This window comes from Gigantopelta aegis, chromosome 15 (genome assembly GCF_016097555.1).
Source record: "Gigantopelta aegis isolate Gae_Host chromosome 15, Gae_host_genome, whole genome shotgun sequence".
NCBI classification, from domain to species: Eukaryota; Metazoa; Mollusca; class Gastropoda; order Neomphalida; family Peltospiridae; genus Gigantopelta; species Gigantopelta aegis.
In genome coordinates this window covers 43,809,090-43,834,366 of record NC_054713.1, presented here as the reverse complement: position 1 = coordinate 43,834,366, position 25,277 = coordinate 43,809,090, and the positions used below count along the sequence as shown (strand labels likewise).

General features: G+C 37.2%; 1 protein-coding gene across 1 annotated transcript in view; it reads left to right on the top strand.

Annotated features, from left to right (window-relative positions):
* LOC121389844 (centrosomal protein of 104 kDa-like) overlaps positions 1 to 25,277 on the top strand; it is a 53,401-nt gene that overhangs the window by 22,391 nt on the left and 5,733 nt on the right. Inside the window, exons 17-27 of the mRNA XM_041521492.1 lie at positions 4,107 to 4,165; positions 6,212 to 6,285; positions 7,047 to 7,214; positions 8,792 to 8,853; positions 9,500 to 9,572; positions 9,777 to 9,842; positions 10,836 to 10,957; positions 15,242 to 15,430; positions 18,693 to 18,927; positions 19,752 to 19,847; positions 23,566 to 23,580. Of these exons, the coding sequence (XP_041377426.1) occupies positions 4,107 to 4,165; positions 6,212 to 6,285; positions 7,047 to 7,214; positions 8,792 to 8,853; positions 9,500 to 9,572; positions 9,777 to 9,842; positions 10,836 to 10,957; positions 15,242 to 15,430; positions 18,693 to 18,927; positions 19,752 to 19,847; positions 23,566 to 23,580 (1,159 nt within the window). The remainder of the gene's footprint in view (positions 1 to 4,106; positions 4,166 to 6,211; positions 6,286 to 7,046; positions 7,215 to 8,791; positions 8,854 to 9,499; positions 9,573 to 9,776; positions 9,843 to 10,835; positions 10,958 to 15,241; positions 15,431 to 18,692; positions 18,928 to 19,751; positions 19,848 to 23,565; positions 23,581 to 25,277) is intronic.

Genomic DNA, 25,277 nt, shown 5'->3' with positions numbered 1-25,277 from the left:
GGTTGCCCTGCACGTGGACCAGTTCAGTTCTGCCAGTGTGTGAGATGGCTGCCCACACCATGACACTACCCCCGCCGAATCTGTCCACTTCCTGCACGCAGTTTGCCGCATAACGTTCACCACGACGCCTATACACGCGACATCTTCCATCATGACGTCGGAGCAGAAATCGGGACTCGTCACTGAACCACACCTGTCTCCATCGCAGTTGAGGCCATTGTCGATGATCTGGCACCACTGCAGTCGGAGTCGACGGTGTTGTGGTGTTAAGATGACACCTCGAACTGGAGTCTGGCACGATTCCTACCTCACGTAGCGGAGTACGGTCTGGTCGGATATCCTTCGCAAACCTGGTATTGCTGCGGCTGTGGAGGTGGCAGTAGTCAATCGTTCCCGAAGGTGGCGTACCCGGTGTAGCGGTCCTGCCCGGGGGTAGTGACCCGTGGTTGACCGGATCTAGGGAGGTCACGTGTTGATCCATGTTGAGTAACGGTCCCACAGTGGAGATGGTGTTGGGGACACATGGAATGCCCTTTGCCGTTCTGGATTCGCCTGCGTCTAGTCGGCCGATGGCATTGTTTCTCTGCGGTTCACTGAGACGTGGCATGTCCTGGATTGTCAACTGTCGGCCAGATACAGAGGCCAGGCAAGCGAACACCCTGCACTTTTATACTGTCGGTGTTCATGTTGCATGTGCAGACAACGCACGTGCAGTGGTGACATGGTTTGCACGTGGCTGCGTTTCAGCGAATATTCACATTTTGGAACTTTATTGTACAGTAGCTGGGTTTTATCGAATGTAACCGTGGGAATGTGTTTGGGACATGCAATGACCTTATATTCACAAAGCATGAACCGGTAGGAAACATAAAATCGGAGTTATAACCCATTTGTACCCTTTTGCGTTTCTTTTTTTGAAGAGTATATATCCTGTACAGTGATGTGTATTTATCAGCACAGTGATTGTGGTCTTTGTTTTATGTTGTTGCTGCACCATTCTTATTATATTGTGTGATTCATAAAAAAACATCCCACTTTAAGAATTGTGAGATAGAACATTGAAAAGTTGCATAAAACCAATGTACAATGTATTAAAGGGACATACCCTAGTTTTTAAACACTAAGACATATTTTTGACTATTATAACCGTTTTTGATAACTGAAATAATACAATACTTAGATTTTATGGTTTAGATGATCAATTTCCATACATTCGAAGTGTTTTTGGTCATCCTGGTGTTTTTAATATCACAAAATGCATTTCTCATATTTTTTAAAACGCATGTGTGTCTGACAAGTAACAGTTATGAAGTCGAGTTTTAGTCTATTTTTAGAGGGTATTTCACCATTTCAAAGTCACAGACTCATGTTTCACTCGATTGTAACTTTATCCAAATGTGTTACAGGTCTGCAGATTAACTAAACTTAGTGTTAATTTTATCCACGGTCTGTAACTAGGGTCTGTCCCTTTAAGTTGTTTATAAATTAAATGGGGTAATTTCTTTTACGCTCACGCCTTATACTTTGCATGAACAACATTGTGTGTTATCACAAAGTCGTTCATATGTATGTGTGTAAAGCGATCCTGTGCTGTATATGTGGCGAGAATGTCGAAAATTATCAGGTTCAATTTTTATAATTCCAAGCGAATAATAATTTTATTACTATAAAATACTATGAAATAACAGCAGAATTCTTTCTTCAGAACATTAATACAAGGAATAAGGGGAATCCCCATTTGTGGTTCTGCTTTTTTTGTCGCAAGCCGAATAAGGCATTTCTCTTTGATTCATTCATACATCAATACAAACAATTAAACAGTAACATTTACTAATTCAACATTAACAACTAATGTATAAACAAACATTTTATTAATCTAAAATAAATAAAATAGCTGAAACAATTTATTAAGGTTTTTTTTTTTTCAGCATTGCCAGAGGTAGTGCAAAATTAAGATGCATGCAGTTATGAACATCTGTTTTTAAAGTCACATGATATTAGGACCAAATCAAACATTTATAACAAAAGCGTATTTACATATTGGATTTACATTGTATATATTAATGGTACTTTTTTAAGAAATAATTTACTTTTTAAATATGTGATCCAAGACTTAATGTAAAAAAACTGCTATATATTTATGAAGCTATATTTAGTATCTACTGTAAAATTGTCTTTGATTACAAGTATGTTGGTGACCTTTGTAGTATTTAAATAACACAGTGGTTTGAAGTTGTTGTTTTTCACAAATGTGCATGTCATATGTGCCAATTGCAGATCTCATGGTGAACAAAAATTGAGTGGAGTTATGTATTGCTTTCTTTACTTAATAATTATGGGGAACCATTTAAGGTATTATCATATTTCCCTCGCATATTAAGCATTGATATTTACTCTTTTTGTAGTACTTACTGTTTAAAACAATTTTACTTGCCAAGCTGAGCCTGGGATTCTGAAGTATCAATCATGGGACCATCCCAGAAGCAAGTGGCAACAAGACTTCCCAATTTGATGTGTAAAATATCTGCAATTATGTCTATTGTAATAAATTAATTTAATAATGATGAATTTCATCATTCAATGACTTTCAACAAGACGTCCCAATTTTGATTACATTGCAAAAACTTTTCCAATACCATCGGACATGGTACCCTGTCAAAATATTGTGTATAAATCCTATGTGAGCTGAAAATGACACTCCTTGAACCAAGCTCATGGGAGCAATGGAGAGTCACACTGATGAATATACAGACTTTCACATATGTTGTTTTCGCTTCCTATTTATTACACAAGTTTATTTTGCACAAGAATATACTTCATAAAATGTGCTTTCACAAAATAAACGAGTGCAGTAAACAGGAAGCGAAAACACCGTATGTGAAGTCCTGTATTTATTACATACCTTCTTTTATGTTTTACAAAATCGTTTTTTAATTTAAAGTCTTAACAACACTTTGTTAAATCTATGATCAAAACTCCTTTCATGGATTTCCTTAGCGTTAAGAATCATACTCTACAGCAGCCTTGTGTAATGTTTCAAATACGATGTGACGTCATTTGTAAATCAGATATGACGTCAGTAAATAAAAGGCACTAACTGCAGTAAAAATAAAAAGGGAATTCCCCATTTAAAAGTTCCGGTCCAATTTGCACATATATGTGATACAAAATACATTTATCATACAGTTTCAAAATGTCTTTATCACTGTAGTAAGATTGAACAGGTATGTAATAATTACCATTAGACCATGAGATCTGTAAATATGTAACAACGCATTTCCATGTTCAACCTGTATTGATTTTTTGCATGTGATTTAATTACTAAATATATTGATTGACTTAAACTTACTACATACATGTGATTGTCTTGATATTGTGATAATTTTTATATAATTTATTTTGACATAAAAATTGCTTCAAAATACCTTTTCATGCAGAAGTGTGCCATTGTGTGCAAACATAGTGGCTCTTAATGCTAAAACTCATAGAACTTCTGACTTTTTAACAGTTGTGTTAAATGATAGTTATGGAGTTAAATTCTTTATTTTAAGCTTTTATGCACACATATATAATAATAATAATCATTGTTCTTTACGATCTGTTTAAATCCCTTTTGTATAAAATTTTTTTATATACATGGTGTTTGTGTGTGTGTGAGTGTGGGTGGGTGTGAGGTTGGGGGGGGGGGGGGGTGAGAGGTGTGTGTGTGTGTGTGGTTTACCAGAATCTGATATTAACCAGGTAAATGATAACTTTTAAAATCTTTTTAAGGATTGTCTGTTATTTCTTTACATTCATCAGGGTATTAAAACAAAATCATTTGAAAACTGTGTAAAAGAAATAAAAGGCAATCCTTATAAAATTCTAATTTTATTTTGAATTATTTGTTTGGATCTTATGCAATAATGCTTAGTACCCAGAAAGACAAAGTACCAATATCAAGTAAATGACGTTCACTGACAATGTTATTTTTGATGTTCATCGAGAAATTAACAAACTTGTGTTGCTGCAGAAAAAATATAATACAACTTTAATTACTATATTTACTTAAAATTGTTATTTATTTATTTATTTATTACTTAATATTTATTTTGTTTTTTTTTCAGGCCAGCCCCGATTCTTGATGAACTTGATCTGCCAGAAACAACAGATTCCGATGCTATAGGTAGGTTTTCTACGCAAGTATTTCTTTTTGTATGTTAACCTGACTTTTCACCATTTGCATTACTCACACATACACATACACACACACACACACACACACATAGACACACAAATTTACACACACACATACACACATATACACATACACATACACACACCCATATACACACACATATACACACATACACACACATGCATGCACGCACACGCGTGCACACACACACACACACAGTGATGTGGATGCCAAAAACGTGTGGAAGATTATAACCATATGACTCACGTTTGAATCAGTCCATGGAAGGGTGGGACATAACCCTCTGGTAAGGCTCTCGCTTGATGCGCAGTCGGTCTAGGATTGATCCCCATCTGTGGACTCATTTGGCTATTTCTCATTCCAGCCAGTACAACAGAACTGGAAATATCAAAGGCTGTGAGATGGGACATGTAAAAGATCCCTTGTTACTAATGGGAAAATTTTGTAGGTTTCTAGAGGCACTGATTTTCCGTTTCAGATTTTTCCCTTTTCCGTTTCATAATGTTACAAATTCCGGGTTTTTTTCCGTTTCAGTATTAAACAAATTCTGTTTTTGTTTCACACACACACACACACACACACACACACACACACACACACCGCAATTAATTGCTGGTATAAAATAAATAAATATGCAATGAGGCAAAACATGTCAGTAGTTTGTATTTATTTTTGGTTTAAATTTAAACACGAATACACCACGACACAGACTTCGGACATTTTCAGTTTTCTTTACGATATGATCGGGAAAATAATTACAAACGATCACACTATAAACCACTTCCCTTGTATAATTTATTTTTAACAAAGCCTGGCATACAATATGCAATTACTGCATTCCTTTGTGAGATCGGAAATATGGCAATGCCGCAAATGTTAAAAATTAATAAGCAAACATAACATAATATATCTTTCACTTGAGTAAATAGCGGACAATTTTAGCTCACAATGTTCGGTTTTTCCCGTTAAATCGACGGGAATAAGCGAAGAAAACACGACTGGTAAAACGTCTAGATACATTTGGCGTAACATACAAAGGTACTAGTGTCGTAGCATAGCACAGGCAGATGTCAGTGTCCATAGTTTCTAGTTCGAAAAATACATTTTAATTAATCAAATGCGCTATTTAAAGTTAAATAATGTTTTGGAAAAAAATCGGGAATTCCGTTTCAGATAGGTATTTCCACGATCGCGGAAAATCAGTGCCTCTAGGTTTCCTATCCAAGACTATATGTCAGAATTATCAAATTGTTTGATGTCCAATAGCTGATGAGTAATAAATCAATGTGCTCTAGTGGTGGTGTTAAACAACAAAAATGTTTACTTTACCCATTGATTAATTGTCCTTTTTCCTTGTGTGAATACAGCTTAGGATATTACCGAGTATGAATAATTGGTAGTTTGTGTTTCCATGAAGAACTAGTTGTATTGAAAAAACCCATTTGTTTAAGAGAGAAATAATATCGATGTAACACACACTATTGTACCAGAGTAGTTTTGGCACGATGATGAGTTATTGTGAGGGAGTTGTATCAGGTTAATTATAGTACTGAGATCAGCTTGTTCTTCTCTTTGACATTCTTCGTTCACTCTTGTTATGACATCTTTAGTTAACCACCTCAACATGTCTGTCCTTGTCTCTGGGCGAGACGTAGCCCAGTGGTAAAGTGCTCGCTTGATGTGCGGTCGGTTTAGGATCAATCCCTGTTGGTGGTCCCATTGGGCTATTTCTCGCTCCAGCCAGTGCAGCACGACTGGTACACCAAAGGCTGTGGTATGTTCTATCCTGTATGGGATGGTGCATATGAAATATCCCTTGTAGCCCAGGAAGTAGGGACAGCGGGTTTCCTACCTCAATATCTGTGTGATTCGTAACCATATGTCTGACACCATATAACCGTAAATAAAATGTGATGAGTGCGTTGTTAAATAAAACATTTCCATGTCTCCATCTGCAGCAGGGTTTTTCTCTACATAGTTAAATACTTATTTATTTGCTGTTTTCGGTTTCAGAGGAAGTTGAACCTATGACGGAGAAAGATTTGCGAGATGCATCGTCAGCAATTGATATTTTCGGTCAACCTTTGGTAAATTTCCTTCTATAGCATTAATCTAAACTTTACCCCCAAAAAAATTATCTGTAAAAAAAATTACATTTATTTTATCTAACTACATTAGCATTTGACTCCTTCCCCAATGTGATTATTTCGGACACGGCTTAATATATTAAAACACACACACATGGGCAAGTAATAATGGAATTCAGAGGTTAGCAAAATAATGAAAGACAGATATGCACCTGACATTGTGTGTTTTAGTTAGAAAGTGAGGAAATGATTTCTTACATGTACAAGCTACCAGATATTTAATTTTTCAGACAAATTAATAAGCTTAAGTACGCTAAAGTGATCCAGATATTTCGGGTTTCAAATAATAAACATCAGCTTGTATCATGGTTGTTTTTTTGGGGGGTTAAAAACCTTTCTTAAACTTAATGGATGCTGTTGTAAATAATATATGATAATACTTATCAGGGTTGCTGGCTGTATGTAATTTGAGGATACATAATGAAAACAAATATGATTATAAGTGTCCATACTAGGTGATTATGAGTTTGAAATATTTTGATAATGGACACTGTATTCCATGTACTTTGTGACAAATTTTAAACAGCAGTTCACTTACTATAATCTTTCAAAAAATTATAAACATTTAAACAGTTTTTAACAGATTTTAGGGTACATAATTTTACTCTTCGTACCCTCTGGCAAAAACCCTGCTTATCTTAATACCCACGTGATATATCAGGATACAAACAATTATCATAATACTCATTCCTATTTCCTAGGTGTCGAAAGCCTACTCGAAGACGTGGTCATTTCGAGAGGACAGTTTATTGGCCGTGTACAAACAGCTCGAAATGCTGCCCACGTCTGTATCCAAGGACGAGGCTAAATCCATGTTCAGGGCTGCTGTGTTCCTTGTGAAGAGGGCCATTGATGACAAAGTGTATGCGGTAAGTTAAACCAATATTTTCATATTTCCAGTCAGTTTTATTAGTGTCCTACCAGTCCAACCATAGGGGACTATATGCCTTGTCTCTGTCTTTCTTATTAGTGTCCTACCAGTCCAACCATAGGGGACTATATGCCTTGTCTCTGTCTTTCTTATTAGTGTCCTACCAGTCCAACCATAGGGGACTATATGCCTTGTCTCTGTCTTTCTTATTAGTGTCCTACCAGTCCAACCATAGGGGACTATATGCCTTGTCTCTGTCTTTCTTATTAGTGTCCTACCAGTCCAACCATAGGGGACTATATGCCTTGTCTCTGTCTTTCTTATTAGTGTCCTACCAGTCCAACCATAGGGGACTATATGCCTTGTCTCTGTCTTTCTTATTAGTGTCCTACCAGTCCAACCATAGGGGACTATATGCCTTGTCTCTGTCTTTCTTATTAGTGTCCTACCAGTCCAACCATAGGGGACTATATGCCTTGTCTCTGTCTTTCTTATTAGTGTCCTACCAGTCCAACCATAGGGGACTATATGCCTTGTCTCTGTCTTTCTTATTAGTGTCCTACCAGTCCAACCATAGGGGACTATATGCCTTGTCTCTGTCTTTCTTATTAGTGTCCTACCAGTCCAACCATAGGGGACTATAGGCCTTGTCTCTGTCTTTCTTATTAGTGTCCTACCAGTCCAACCATAGGGGACTATAGGCCTTGTCTCTGTCTTTCTTATTAGTGTCCTACCAGTCCAACCATAGGGGACTATAGGCCTTGTCTCTGTCTTTCTTATTAGTGTCCTACCAGTCCAACCATAGGGGACTATAGGCCTTGTCTCTGTCTTTCTGTCAGGGGCAGGATGTAGCCCAGTGGTGAAGGCTGTTGCCTGGTCACTTTAGGATCGATTCCCGTCTGTGGGCCTGTTGGGGTATTTCTCATTCCAGCCAGTGCTCCACGACTGGTATATCAAAGGTTGTGGTATGTGCTATCCTGTCTGTGGAATGGTGCATATAAAAGATCCCTTGCTACTAATGGATTTTTTTTTAGCAGGTTTCCTTTCGAAAAACCAAAATCAAAATTACCAAATGTTTAACATCCATTGGCTGATGATTAATATCTCAATGAGGTCTAGTGGATACCACTAGAGAAATTCAAGGAGAGTACTTTTTAGAGGTTTCTCCTTTTTGAGGTCTCTCCTTTGCAGATAATCACTCCCCTCAATTTTGTTCATAGGGAGGTCTTGGACACACGCACGCACACACAAACACACATATCACTAATCATTTGGTTTTGCATATACCAACGGTCACTTGCAGTAGACACATTTAATAAAAGTGGTAATGGCGAACCACCCGTTTAATACACTAACTGGCTAATCTTAATTTGAAAAAGCTACAAGGGTGCAGGTTTCATAATATTCAGCATTGAATACATAAAACTATGTAATAAAACTGTTAATTTTGAACCCCGTTGTGATATGCAAGGTATGTCACAGACGCATTTCAGGGTCATGTGTTTGATTCCTGTCTTACAAACATCACCACGACTGCATTTTAAGACTATACCAACTGTTCTTCACTGTTTTCAGGTGTTCAAAGCCGCCCTCCATCTTTTGAAGATGATGTTACGAGACTTTGTCCCAAAACACAGGTATTTCCTTATTTAGACAAAAAAACATGTAGTACTCTTGGTATAAATTAGTGGTCCTTCTCGCAGTAACTAGTGGGAATTTCACTATTATGTAACTTGGTATGTACAGTGCTGAACTTGTGCACAGAGGGTCCATGGTTCGAATCCCTTCAGTGGAGGTTGATTTATCTTTTACAAGCATTTCAAGAGAAAGTATTGAGTGGACCCACTAGTCTGGTTGTCAGTTAGTTAGTCAATGCTTGTGTGGGAATATGAGCTGCAAGTAAATAATTGTATAGCCTGTTGATAATGTGCTAATAATAGTGAATTTAAATATAATCAAAGTTGATGTGTTTAGTGACTCGCTTTGAAAATGTTAGAAATTTCCTTTAAAAGTGTTTTATTGGTATGTATATAAACCTTGTCCTTATTTTAGATTCTCGTTCCAACCAGTACACCACAACTGGACAAAGGCTGCGGTATGTGCTTTCCTGTCTGTGGGAAAGTGCATATAAAAGATCCCTTGCTGCATTAGAAAAAATGTAGCTGGTTTCCTCTGATGACTATGAGTCATTATTACCAAATGTTTGACATCCAATAGCCGATGATTAATGAATCAATGGGCTTCAGTGTTGTCGTTAAACAAAACAAACTTTTTATATTTCAGATTGCCCAAACAAGAAGTAACGTACGCAGTGGAGAAAACGATTCCCAATCTTCTACACAAATCAGGAGACACTGTAAGTTACTGTACAGACTGAGGCTATATGCTGAGCACACATGAGCACTATATGATAATTTTTACATTAATTTGCTATTAGTTTTATTACTTTTATTATTCCTTGTGAAAATGTTGATTCTTGTGAACCGACCATGTAGATTTTTTTTTCTTCTCAAAGCCAGTTTGTATAGACACGTGTCTGACTATTGACTGTTTGTTTTAGGCTATACGGAACAGAGATGATGCCAAGAAGACCATCTTTGAGATAGCAAAACTCCCAGAAGTGAAGGTATGTCATCCTTTTGTGTTGATCACTGGGTTTTGTCTTTCATATCCATCAAGTCCTTAGCTGCAGTTAAATACCTATTTAAATTTAACGTTATATTCTTTGAATTTGAAAAATAACAAATCAGCTTTACTTAACTGTCTGTTTTAAATATTTTGTGGTGGAGACAACCAGGCCTGTTACTTATAAAATGTTTAGAGTCTAGACTCAAGACTCTATTGGAGTCTGAGACAGTAACGTCATGGCAACGCCATACAAATTGTATGGGTGTGACGTCATTAAAGATTGAGTCTGGAATCTAAAGGTTTTATGAGCACGGGCACAGGAACTCAGTGAGGTTGCAGGGAACGTTTTGTTCAGTATTGCGTCATGGTTAGCTATGTAAGTTTCAAAGATCGCTACACAAATGTAAAACATTAAACAGAAGTTGCTAACCAATTTTTAGTTGACTAGAAATATTTCTAATCAAGATTTTGAAAACAAAATGTTCCCTGGGTTGCCAAACTGAATATTAGGTCGTCATGGACTGAATAGAGATATAGTTTTATCTACATCTGTCTGTCACATGTATATTTTTTTGCAGTGCCTCAAGATGTTGAGCTGAAATTTTGCGTATAACCTAATCATGTACAGTTACAGATCAAGTGACTTTCATTGCAGTTTACCCATTTTTCACAGTTATACCCCATTAACTTAGGAGATATGAAAATTAGTTTTCTGGACGTTTTTGTTAGGGGGACATGTATTGCTTTAGCAGCACTCAAAATACTTACTGGTCAATTGATCTCGTTGGGGCCATCTCTAATATTTTGTAAAATTTCTTTTTATAGAATGGCTATGCTTATGAAAGTTTTTTTTTTTTCTTTTTTTTCTTTTCTAAATCATGCCCGAAAGATATTTGTAATTAAAACAAAATCCATCCATTGTCGTCATTCGAAATACATGTAGACTACCATATTACAGTCATGTGATTAACAGTTACGTTTGGTTTTCCAGCCGACCAATGCGGTTCTTCATGAGTGTATTAAACCCATCAAGGTGTCGATGGCTCCACGGCTAGCCGAGAGTCACTGCGAGATCGTAGAACAGCTGTACAGCGACCACGGGCTGTCTAACAAGTACACCATACTGATCTTTCTCTTGAACCTTTCTCTGTTTCTCTGTCATTAATAACTGTACAGCGACCACAGGCTGTCTAACAAGTACACCATACTGATCTTACTCTTGAACCTTTCTCTATTTCTCTGTCATTAATATCTGTACATTGACCACGGGCTGTCTAACAAGTACACCATACTGATCTTACTCTTGAACCTTTCTCTGTTTCTCTGTCATTAATATCTGTACAGTGACCACGGGCTGTCTAACAAGTACACCAGACTGATCTTACTCTTGAACCTTTCTCTGTTTCTCTGTCACTAATATCTGTACAGTGACCACGGGCTGTCTAACAAGTACAACAGACTGATTTTACTCTTGAACCTTTCTCTATTTCTCTGTCATTAATAACTGTACATTGACCACGGGCTGTCTAACAAGTACAACACACTGATCTTTCTCTTGAACCTTTCTCTATTTCTCTGTCATTAATACCTGTACAGTGACCACGGGCTGTCTAACAAGTACACCATACTGATCTTACTCTTGAACCTTTCTCTGTTTCTCTGTCATTAATATCTGTACAGTGACCACGGGCTGTCTAACAAGTACACCAGACTGATCTTACTCTTGAACCTTTCTCTGTTTCTCTGTCATTATCTTTCTCTTGAACCTTTCTCTATTTCTCTGTCATTAATATCTGTACAGTGACCACGGGCTGTCTAACAAGTACACCAGACTGATCTTACTCTTGAACCTTTCTCTGTTTCTCTGTCACTAATATCTGTACAGTGACCACGGGCTGTCTAACAAGTACACCAGACTGATCTTACTCTTGAACCTTTCTCTGTTTCTCTGTCACTAATATCTGTACAGTGACCACGGGCTGTCTAACAAGTACAACACACTGATCTTTCTCTTGAACCTTTCTCTATTTCTCTGTCATTAATATCTGTACAGTGACCACGGGCTGTCTAACAAGTACACCATACTGATCTTACTCTTGAACCTTTCTCTGTTTCTCTGTCATTAATAACTGTACATTGACCACGGGCTGTCTAACAAGTACAACACACTGATCTTTCTCTTGAACCTTTCTCTATTTCTCTGTCATTAATATCTGTACAGTGACCACGGGCTGTCTAACAAGTACACCAGACTGATCTTACTCTTGAACCTTTCTCTGTTTCTCTGTCATTAATAACTGTACAGTGACCACGGGCTGTCTAACAAGTACACCAGACTGATCTTACTCTTGAACCTTTCTCTGTTTCTCTGTCATTAATACCTGTACAGTGACCACGGGCTGTCTAACAAGTACAACACACTGATCTTACTCTTGAACCTTTCTCTGTTTCTCTGTCATTAATACCTGTACAGTGATCACGGGCTGTCTAACAAGTACACCATACTGATCTTACTCTTGAACCTTTCTCTGTTTCTCTGTCATTAATACCTGTACAGTGATCACGGGCTGTCTAACAAGTACAACACACTGATCTTTCTCTTGAACCTTTCTCTGTTTCTCTGTCATTAATACCTGTACAGTGATCACGGGCTGTCTAACAAGTACAACACACTGATCTTACTCTTGAACCTTTCTCTGTTTCTCTGTCATTAATAACTGTACAGTGATCACGGGCTGTCTAACAAGTACAACACACTGATCTTTCTCTTGAACCTTTCTCTGTTTCTCTGTCATTAATAACTGTACAGCGACCACGGGCTGTCTAACAAGTACACCAACTGATCTTAACTGTACAGCGACCACGGGCTGTTAACAAGACACCAGACTGATCTTACTCTGTTCTCTGTTTCTCTGTCATTAATACCTGTACAGTGATCACGGGCTGTCTAACAAGTACAACACACTGATCTTTCTCTTGAACCTTTCTCTGTTTCTCTGTCATTAATACCTGTACAGTGACCACGGGCTGTCTTAGCAAGTACAGCACACTGATCTTACTCTTGAACCTTTCTCTATTTCTCTGTCATTAATAACTGTACAGCGACCACGGGCTGTCTAACAAGTACAACACACTGATCTTTCTCTTGAACCTTTCTCTGTTTCTCTGTCATTAATACCTGTACAGTGACCACGGGCTGTCTAACAAGTACACCAGACTGATCTTACTCTTGAACCTTTCTCTATTTCTCTGTCATTAATACCTGTACAGTGACCACGGGCTGTCTTAGCAAGTACAGCACACTGATCTTACTCTTGAACCTTTCTCTATTTCTCTGTCATTAATACCTGTACAGTGACCACGGGCTGTCTTAGCAAGTACAGCACACTGATCTTACTCTTGAACCTTTCTCTATTTCTCTGTCATTAATAACTGTACAGCGACCACAGACTGTCTAACAAGTACAACACACTGATCTTACTCTTGAACCTTTCTCTATTTCTCTGTCATTAATACCTGTACAGCGACCACGGGCTGTCTAACAAGTACAACACACTGATCTTTCTCTTGAATCCTCTCTCTATTTCTCTGTCATTAATATCTGTACAGTGACCACAGACTGTCTAACAAGTACAACACACTAATCTTTCTCTTGAACCTTTCTCTGTCAATATCTGTGTGTCTGTCATTGAAGCCTGTGTTTTTTTTTCTATCTGTATAACTTCTAAAAAAAATTGTGGTGGTTAGTTTTTTAGTTTTTTGTCAAAGTGCAACAAACTAAAACCTCTTTAATCCTGATAAATTTCAAATTCATTCATTCATTTTATTCATTCATTCATTTTATTCATTCATTCATTGAACAGCTATTGAATCATTTATTTGTCACAGAATGTTGTTAGTCCCATACTGATCCAATCGAAGGGGACTAGTTTTTTATCTCCGTCCTTCTGTCTTATCTGTCTGTATGTCTGTCCATCCGTCCGTCTATCCCAAATATAGTTTTCATATTTTGTGTATAGCTTTATCATGTACTGTTACAGATCAAGTTTGACTTTCATGGAAATTAGGGGCAGGACGTAGCTCAATGGTACAGTGCTTGCTTGATGCGCGGTTGGTCTGGGATCGATCCCCGTTGGTGGGCCCATTGGGCTATTTCTCACTCCAGCCAGTGCACCACGACTGGTATATCAAAGGCCGTGGTATGTGTTATCCTGTCTGTGGGATGGTGTATATAAAAGATTCCTTGCTGCTAATCGAAAAGAGTAGCCCATGAAGTGGCGACAGCAGGTTTCTTCTCTGAATATCTGTGGTCCTTAACCATATGTCTGATGCTATATAACCATAAATAAAATGTGTTGAGTGTGTTGTTAAATAAAACATTTCCTTCCGCCTTCAATGAAATTAATTTAGCCATTTTTGACAGAATTATGGCCCTTGAACTTATGAGATACCAAAACTTGTTTTCCTATTGTCCGAACCAAATTGTTAATAACTACAAAAAATTACTCTCCTACCTTTAATTGCCGTTAGATTTTCTACAAAGTTTGTCCAGACACAAATCGTAAAAACCCCACTACAAATATACAGATTCCACACACGAGACTGCAACGATGTCGCCGATATTGTCTTTGCTGAGATTGCATAGGAAAAAATACATGCAGTTTTCTGCTGTCTGCCATGTTGCTTGTTTATGGAATATTTTTCAAGAGGGGTGAAAACCTCCAAAGAATGTGACACAATTACTATGAAATCGATGATCTCTAGTGGTATCATTAAAATACTAATAATAATAATAATAATAAAAAAATAATAATAATATGACGTCGTCACATTTGCTTTTATATCATAACATGTTATGACGTTGTTAGATTAAGTCCTATCCTGTCACCCCTCTTGAAGAATATTCCATAAAAAGTCAAAATGGCAGCTGATACAAAATTACATGCTTTTTTCCCAATGCGCTCTCAGCGAAGTCGATATAGATGACATGGTTAGCATCTGGTATGTGGAATCTGTGTCATTGTAATGGTTTTTTCAAGATTTGTGTCTGGACAAACTTTGGAGGAAATCTAACGGCAATTAAAGGTAGGAGAATAATTTTTCGTAGTTGTTAACAATTTGTTTCGGACAATAACTTTTTTTGACAATGACTCAAGATATTGAGTTGAAATTTTGCATCTAGCTTTATCATGTACTGTTACAGATTAAGTGTGATGTTTATGGCAATTTAACAATATTACACAGAGTTATGGCCCTTGGATTTAGGAGATAGGAAAATGTGTTGGGCCCGGTAGGGGACATGTATTGCTTTAGAAATGCTTGGGGGTTTGGCATTTAAAAAAAAAAAAAAAAAATTTTTTATTTTTTTTTGTTATATTGCTTTTTTTTTTAAATTAGTACTTATCCGTGTCCTAGGAAGTGGTTACTGGAGTATGCGCAGACGTCTAGTGACGACGACTCATACACTGCGGGATGTAGCTCAATGTTGGAGCTCACGCCCCGCATCAAGTGGGTCCAAGGATCGCCATCCCTCACTGTCCCCACCGGCTTTTATGCCATTCCTCGTCGGTTCTATCACAAGTCATGGTATGTGTTGTCACGTCCGCTGGGGGGAAAGCGCATGTAATGGAAATCTTGCCGCTAATCGGTATTAAAGAGTAGCCTTTGTATTGACAGCAGGATTTGTGTTAAAATATTAAGTTTCTTACCCTGTCCATTATATGTTGACAAAGAGATTCCTGCCCTGTGTGTATTGCTAACATTCTTCCTCTCCATATACCTGTATTGACAAAAGGTTTCTCCTTCATGACTTATTAACAGAAGGCTCCTCCCCTCCATGTACATTTACAGAAGGCTCCTCCCCTCCATGTACATTCACGGAAGGCTCCTCCTTCCATGTACATTCACAGAAGGCTTCTCCCCTCCATGTACATTCACAGAAGGCTACTCCCCTCCATGTATATTCACAGAAGGCTCCTCCCCTCCATGTACATTCACGGAAGGCTCCTCCTTCCATGTACATTCACGGAAGGCTTCTCCCCTCCATGTACATTCACAGAAGGCTCCTCCCCTCCATGTACATTCACAGAAGGCCCCTTCCATGTATTTCACAGAAGACTCCTCCCCTCCATGTACATTCACAGAAGGCTCCCCCCTCCATGTACATTCACAGAAGGCGCCTCCCTTCCATGTACATTCACAGAAGGCTCCTCCCTTCCATGTACATTCACAGAAGGCTCCTCCCTTCCATGTATAATCACAGAAGACTCCTCCCCTCCATGTACATTCACAGAAGGCTCCTCCCTTCCATGTATATTCACAGAAGGCTCCTCTTTCCATGTATATTCACAGAAGGCTCCTCCCTCGCCCTGTATTGACAAAAGGCTACTCCTTCATAACTTATTTACAAAAGGCTTCTCCCATCCATATATATTGACAAAAGGCTTATATATACATACATATATATATACATGGGTAGGTGGGTAACTTTTTGTCAGTACACATGTATAGTGGGAGGAGGAACCTTTACCTGTACGTCAATTTACATGGAAAGGTAAGAGAACTTTAAAGTTAAACTTTTGTTTAATGACACCACTAGAGAACACTGAGCCTTTTGCCAATATGCACTGGGGGAGGAACCTTTTATCAATATATATGGCAGGGAAAAGTTTTGTGTCAGCACACATGGGTGGGGGGAAAGGAACCTTTTGTCAGTACAGATGGGGAGGAGTCTTTTGTCGATATACTTGGAGGGGAGGAGCCTTTTAACGATATACATGGACGGGAAAAGCCTTTTGTCGATATACATGGAGGGGAGGAGCAATTTGTCAATATATATTATAGGGAAAAGCCTTTTGTCAATATACATGGAAGGGAGGAGCCATTTGTCAATATATATATATTGAAGGGAAATATATTTTTACAAGAATTTAGTATGAACATTAAACAGTCACAAATGTGGTGGGTGAACCAGCTTGGTTTTGTTTAAAGCCATTACTGTAATCCTTCGCTTGACATCCAGTAGTCCATACTGTTTATTCTAAGATGATGTTAAACCATTCATTCATTTCATTCATTTCATTCATTTCATTCATCCATTCATTTATTTCATTCATTATTTAATAGCTGTTGAATCACCTAAATAAATCTTAAAGTCGTTCTTTTATTGCTTTTTTAGATATTACTGAGAGTACCTTCATTTTTTGTTGTTTTATTAACTGGAAGAAAGATAAATCCCCATGGGAGAAAGCTCAGTAATTAATCTCAAAGGGCCAATTACTACTCTAATACTAATTATATACAAGTCATTTACCTCCCTCAGTTTTTATTTTATTTTAATAATCAGTGTCTCTGTCTCTCTGTCTCTCTCTCTCTCTCTCTCTCTCTCTCTCTCTCTCTCTCTCTCTCTCTCTCTCTCTCTCTCTCTCTCTCTCTCTCTCTCTCTCTCTCTCTCTCTCTCTCTCTCTCTCTCTCTCTCTGTGTGTGTGTGTGTGTCTCTCTTTCTCTCTCTCTCCCTCTCCCTCTCTTTCTCCCTCTCCCTCTCCCTCTATCTCTTTATCTGTCTTTGTCTCTCTGTGTGTGTGTGTGTGTGTGTGTCTCTCTTTCTCTCTCTCTCTCCCTCTCCCTCTCCCTCTCTTTCTCCCTCTCCCTCTCTGTCTCTCTTTATCTGTCTTTGTCTCTCTGTATGTGTGTGTGTGTGTGTGTCTCTCTTTCTCTTTCTCTCTTCTCTCTCTCTCTCTCTCTCTCTCTCTCTCTCTCTCTCTCTCTCTCTCTCTCTCTCTCTCTCTCTCTCTCTCTCTCTCTCTCTCTCTGTGTGTGTGTGTGTGTGTCTCTTTCTCTCTCTCTCCCTCTCCCTCTCTTTCTCCCTCTCCCTCTCCCTCTCTATCTCTTTATCTGTCTTTGTCTCTCTCTCTGTGTGTGTGTGTGTCTCTCTTTCTCTCTCTCTCCCTCTCCCTCTCTTTCTCCCTCTCCCTCTCCCTCTCTATCTCTTTATCTGTCTTTGTCTCTCTGTATGTGTGTGTGTGTGTGTGTCTCTCTTTCTCTCTCTCTCTCCCTCTCCCTCTCCCTCTCTTTCTCCCTCTCCCTCTCTGTCTCTCTTTATCTGTCTTTGTCTCTCTGTATGTGTGTGTGTGTGTGTGTCTCTCTTTCTCTTTCTCTCTCTCTCTCTCTCTCTCTCTCTCTCTCTCTGTGTGTGTGTGTGTGTGTGTGTGTGTGTGTGTGTGTGTGTGTGTGTGTGTCCCCTTCCTGACCCCACCTTTTTGGATCAAGTGTCAAAACTAACCACACTTTAGACACCAAATATCAATGATGATAGTTTAAAACAGACTGAGATGTTATTTTAAAAACAAACATCGCTCTCCTCTTGTTTCCCCAGCAGTTTAACACTGGACAACCTGATGATGTTCTGTGTTACAAACTTCCCTTTACTCCCGTTTCGCCATCGGTCTAACGCTGGACAACCTGATGACATTCTGTGTTTAGAACAAACATCCCTTTTCTGTCGTTACATAGCGCTTTAACTCTTCACATCTTGATGGCGTTATGCATTAAAAACAAACTTCCCTTTCCTCTCATTTCGCCAGCGGTTTAACGCTGGACAACATGTATGTTCTGTCTTCTCTCTCCCCTCTGGGGCGGGACATAGCTCAGTAGTACAGCGCTCTAGGATTGATCCCCATCGGTGGGCCCACTGGGCTATTTCTTGTTGCAACCAGTGCTCCACCAGTGCCCCCTTTTTGGATTAAGACTCAAAACTAAGCACACTTTAGATACCAAATATGCATTATAGTTTAAAAGGTACTGAGATGTTATTTTCAAAACGAACATCTCTCTCCTCTCATTTTGCCAGCGGTCTAACGCTTGACAACCTGATGACGTTTTGCGTGGAAGCTCTGCACCACAATGCGGGGGAGGTGCGCGAGGTGTCCGAGCGGATCATCAAGCAGTTGTACCTGGATGTGGGCGCACCCGTCAGGGAGTACCTGCCCCATGACGACGACAAGACGCGCAAGATCACGCTGTGGCGGCAGCTTTTCGAGTACTTCGACCGCATCGACGGAAAGCCCACCAAGCAGGAGTTACAGGTACGTTTTATTCTGTCATGGAAAGCCCATCAAGCAGGAGTTACAGGTACGTTTTATAGTTCCACGGAAAGCCCACCAAGCAGGAGTTACAGGTACGTTTTATACTGTCACGCAAGCCCACCAAGCAGGAGTTACAGGTATGTTTTATATTGTCACGCAAAGCCCACCAAGCAGGAGTTACAGGTATGTTTTATACTGTCGCAGAAAGACCACCAAGCAGGAGTTACAGGTACGTTTTATACTGTCTCAGAGAGCCCACCAAGCAGGAGTTACAGGTACATTTTATACTGTCTCAGAAATCCCACCAAGCAGGAGTTACAGGTACGTTTTATACTGTCGCAGAAAGACCACCAAGCAGGAGTTACAGGTACGTTTTATACTGTCTCAGAAAGCCCACCAAGCAGGAGTTACAGGCAAAGACAAAATGACGTCACATAGTTGAAAGAGTTCACATTTACGACTTTCTGTTTTCAGTGTTAAACTTGTAATTAAATGTTAATTTAATGCAATTCATTATAAATTTGTTTTTTAACAGAATATATAGAAGTTTGGTTTTTGAAAATGATCTGTAAACATGATTGAAATACAAAGTTATAGCAATACCCAGAACAGCTGTAAAGTGGTTTACATCATTTCTGTATAAATATTTCACTTGAATGTGAGTCATACTGATGTTATAAAACTTGTGTTAGCATTCATGTGTTACCCTTGCTCTCGCTCGGGCAGTACAAACTTCTGACACTAAAGACCCAGTTTAGACAAATTTTACTGTTGGCTGATTAAACACTCTGTTGGGGTGTTAAACATTCCTTTCTTCCGTTTAGAAAAAGAAGGCGACCCAGGAGGCAAAGAAACAGGCGGAGATTGAAGCTCTCCAGAAGCAACTACAACAACTCAAAGACATCCAGCAGGGCAAACTGGTGAGTAGATCAATCTTAAGATGGGCCATCCTGAAATGAAATGTTTGCTGTAGCACAAATGACCCGGAAAAAATCTTTTTGACTTTGGGTTTGTTTTGGGGGGTTTAATACTTTTGGGACTAAATGTATGTTGAAAAAATAAAAACATAAACGGCAAAACTACTAGAAGCACCTGGTTATAAAATGGAATTTCACAATGATTCATTTTTGCTGATATTTATGTATTTAAAAATCGAGCCCTTTGGGCTATTTCTCGCTCTAGTCAGTGTGCCCCGACTGATATATTAAAGACTGTGGTATGTGCTATCCTGTATGGGATGGTGCATATAAAAGATCCCTTGCTACTAATGGAAAAATGTAGCAGGTTTCTTCCCTAAGACTAGACGTCAAAATTACCAAATGTTTGACATCCAATAGCCAATCATTAATAAATCAATGTGCTCTAGTGGTGTCATTAAACAAAGCAAACTTTACTTTAAAAATTTATATTTTCTTCCAAAGAGATCATGTTTAGAAGATCCCTTTGATAATTAATAATAAACTGAAAATTTATGTTAATTTAAAATTAATATATTTTAAAATACCTCTGTATAGAGGCCACCTGCAATTAAATGCCATATTTTCTTTTAGATTACTTAATAGCCTGTATCAACAGATTTTACTGTAAAAGAAATATATACTTTGAAATATAACGTATTGACTCATATGAGAAATAATAATATTGTTACAGCGAACACATTTCTTTGAGAATGGCCCTAATGAAGTTAGACTTGAGTAATTTAGCACGTTAACCCAGTGTCTATTTTGAGAGGTATTAATTTGATTAATAACTATTTTTTCTTCACAGAAATTCACTGATTACTAACACACACAACACACAAACGATGAAAGAAGACGGAAGTCGGTGATGTTGCCTTGCAGCAGTCTGTAACAGACATTTACAAAACAAAAACCTACTTCAAACATTGCACCTTTTGCCTCATTCTGTAGCAATGCACTGTTTGATGTACAGAAATCCTGTAGCATATCTTAATATGCAGAAATCCTGTACCGTATTGTGATGTACAGAAATCCTGTATGATATCTTAATATGCAGAAATCCTGTACCATATCGTGATGTACAGAAATCCTGTACCATATCGTGATGTACAGAAATCCTGTAGCATATCTTAATATGCAGAAATCCTGTACCATATAGTGATGTACAGAAATCCTGTACCATATCGTGATGTACAGAAATCCTGTAGCATATCTTAATATGCAGAAATCCTGTACCACATCGTGATGTACAGAAATCCTGTACCATATCTTAATATGCAGAAATCCTGTACCATATTGTGATGTACAGAAATCCTGTACGATATCTTAATATGCAGAAATCCTGTACCATATCGTGATGTACAGAAATCCTGTACCATATCGTGATGTACAGAAATCCTGTACCATATCGTGATGTACAGAAATCCTGTACCATATCTTGATGTACAGAAATCTTGTACCATATCATGATGTACAGAAATCCTGTACCATATCGTGATGTACAGAAATCCTGTACCATATCTTGATGTACAAAAATCCTATACAGTATCTTAATGTACAGAAATCCTGTACCGTATCTTAATGTACTAGGGCTAGCTCTGGGTGTGTAGAAAATTTTGCCAAATTATTCATTAGACTTCAAAAATTACAGAAACCAAGTCATTTACTCACAAAACATCAATTATTACATGAAATTGTGTCGCCAAATTAAAAGTGCCAGAGCTAGTCCTGTGTACTGTTTGTACCGGGCTATAATTCATCGGGCATTCGTTAAAGTTTCAGTCTGAAGAATATTTTATTATTCAACCATTTAGAATAAGTAATACACATCATTTTTCTTTTTACCGCATTTCATTCTTCTTTATCCTTTAGCTATATTCACTAATGTAGGTCACATACAAATGTATTATTCTCTGTTTGAACGTTGGGAAGGGGGCACTGTTTTACTTTTAACATTGGGAAGCAAGATCTTTTTTCCACTCATGTATGTTACGAAGTATTTTTTAAAAATAATTTTATATTTATTTTGTATTTAAGTGTTAAATGTTAGATTTTTTTTTTTTTTTTTTTTTTTTTAATTTAATAATTACCATGTTCTGTTGGTCTGGTCTCATGTATTTGACTTTAATAAGAATACCTGTTCGGCCATTTGTTTATAAAAAAAAATGTTGAAATCAAGAATGCAATTTTTCACCTTTTTATCTGATTTCAGCTCTTGTTTTGTTTTTGGTTCTTCTTGTTGCGAATAAATTATTTTTACAAAGTGGATTTAATTTGATCTGAATTGTTGTTTTGTGTGATTTTTTTCTCTCCACATTTGTATATTTTTTCATATAAAAATTGTGCCAGTATGACAGTGTTATAATATACCGGTAATGATATAATCATGTATGCATTCATGCCTTTGTTTTTTTGTAAAACACTTTTCAGGAAATCAAAATAAAGTTAGAAGCTTATCTGGTGTTTTCCTTTCTTTATTTATTCTTTCTTTGTTTCTTTGTTTCTTTCTTTGTATCTTTCTTTCTTCTTTCTTTCTTTCTTTCTTTCTTTCTTTCAGTAATTTAAAGGTTACTTTGCAACATATCATTTTCAAGTGCCAACAGTGTTAACATTTTCTATTGAAACTGATGTAACCAGTGTACCATCTATCCATTCAATAATTACATAATTTTATAAAAGTGTGGCACATTACATTCAATGTATTTACAATACAGTTAGATATGTCATGACATTTAACCTCTTGAAGTGAATGCTATATCGACTAAGCTACATGTAGATCCCTCATCCTTTTTATTAGCTAGACCTAGCTTCAAAGTAAACATTTGTTAAACACGAAGCAGTAATAGTTTAAAATGTACTGAGGTGTCCCTAAATATTCTTCTTTATTCTTATTCATGGTTACTCAGTTTTATCACCTATGTTTCTAGACTGCATCATTCCCCACCATTCACAAAAGGCTGTTGTTTTTTTATTCCCAATTTTGGACTAAACGATTCCCAATCTGAATGTAAATATTCCTTTTAGTTATTGTCCTATACAAATATATTTTGAAATCGATATGTAACACTTAACAAAAAACCCTTCCCTCTCCCATAACATTTCATAACACAAAACAGATATAATTTATCTCATTACAAGTATATGTATAGTATTACTCGTAAAATTTAACTTTGTTTGTTAAGATGTTTTTGAAATAAAACTGAAAATTCCCTCTTTTTGGGGAATAAAGTGACTAATATTCCTAGTGAAGATTTTCTCATTTGGGGGGAATAAAGCAACGCTAAAATTCCTAGTGAAAATTCCCTCTTTTTGGAGGATAAAGCGATGCGAAAATTCCCTCTTTTGGGGGAATAAAGCAACGCTAAACTTCCTAGTGAAAATTCCCTCTTTTGGGGGAATAAAACGACGCTAAAATTCCTAGTCAAAGCCATGGATCAAGTCAAATTTTAAAAATATAACCCTGCTTATAACAACAACAAAAATACTACTATGAATTTAGTTTTCTTTAATTTATTTTGTATAATTCAGTTCGAATCCCATTAGTTTTTGTGTGAAGATTTCAGGTCCTTTTCAACTGTGTGTTTACCAAATTGATTGTATCATGAAGAAAAATTATTTATTAAAAATATTCACGTTTCTTTTGTGGTTCTGTGTATTTTACTTTTATCTTTGTTTCAAGCTTGCCCTTAACAAGGTAAGATCGATGTTCGTGATGTGTATCTGATTTAGTTTTGTTCTTCCGAGATAGAAATATTTCATTGTTGATTTGTTGAGTTCGGTAAAACATTAAGTTAAATGAAAATGGCAAAATTGATCTTCGTGGTATGTATCTGATTTAGTTTTGTTCTTTCAGTATTGAGATGTTGGGTTACAGTAAAAAGTTACGTTAAATGAAACTGGCAAAATGATTAGGACTAGAATATGGCTGGCATGCTGTAAAATGATATATTATATTGATAGCTAATTTCAATGAACTTTACTTTTTATTGGAGTTTGTGGGGTGTTGTTTAACATTCATTCATTCATTCATTCATTCATTCTATTTTTATTGGAGTTTGTGGGGTGTTAAACATTCATTTATTCATTCATTCACTCTATTTTTATTGGAGTTTGTGGGTTGTTAAACATTTATTCATTTTATTGAAGTTTGTGGGGTGTTGTTAAGCATTCATTCATTCATTCATTCATTCCATTTTTATTGGAGTTCGAGAATGTGAGATTCTTACTACATGTTTGTCATTTAAAAATTCCGCTAAACTGATAATGAAAATAAAACTAATTTGTGGAAATATTCAAATAATTACTGGGTGATTTTAATTTTGAGGATTTTTGAGTTAATGTTACCATGAAATCTTAAGAAGATTTTTATACCCATCAAATATGTTGTCACTCTATGAGTACATGTGTAATGTTTACTAGTGTTGTTAGATTTTGTTTGTTTCACGTTTCGTAGCACACACACCAAAGCTTACCATACAAGAGTTAAATATAACCAGTCTCTTTAATTAGCAGTGTCGTAGTTTATAATTAAGTCAGCATGATGCATTCACCACACAAACTGTAGTTAGCAAGCTTTTCAGCTCACTTCTGTGTAAGTAATTCACTTTAATATCCAGTTCTGTCACATGCTAAATCCACTTAGGCTTCACACAGTTTGACAGGCTTAGAACTGATTGTAGGAAAGTTTGTTTTGTTCGTGCATTGGTTGCACAATTTTATTTAGCATAACTTGGTTTATCATATGTAAAATTTACTGAATGGGCAATCATAGCTATGTGTTTTTTATTTTGTTATCAATTTGAAAAAACAAGAAAGAAATGTAAATGTAAACCAAGACAGTTTATGCAAACTATGTTGACATGAGGACAACTAAATGTAATATTAAATTATATATTGTGAAAATGAGAAAAGAAAAACAAATTAAAATTATTAGTTTAAATTTACATAAAATTAGCATAAAGTATATCAGTATAAACAGTCAAGAACTGCTGCTCAATTTCTTGCATTTCCAGATTAAAATGTCAAAAAATAGAGATTACTTGCCCATTTCAGAACATGAATTTCGATAACGCTGTCCTGTACAGAAGTATTTATGACGTGTCATTTGCTGGTTGAACTAGCCTACTTGTATGTTGGGTCAAGGGGTTTCCTCTCACTGTTTAGGAGTGGGTTGTAGCACACTGGTAAAGTGCTCGCCTCATGTACAGTTGGTTTAGAAGTGATTGACGTCGGTGGACCCATTAGGCTATTTCTCATTCCAGCCAATGCTCCACAACTGGTATATGTACTATCATGTCTATGAGATGATGCATATAAAGTAGCCCAGTGGTAAAGCGCTCGCCTGATACACGGTCAGTTTAGAACCAATCGCCATCGGTGGACCCATTGGGC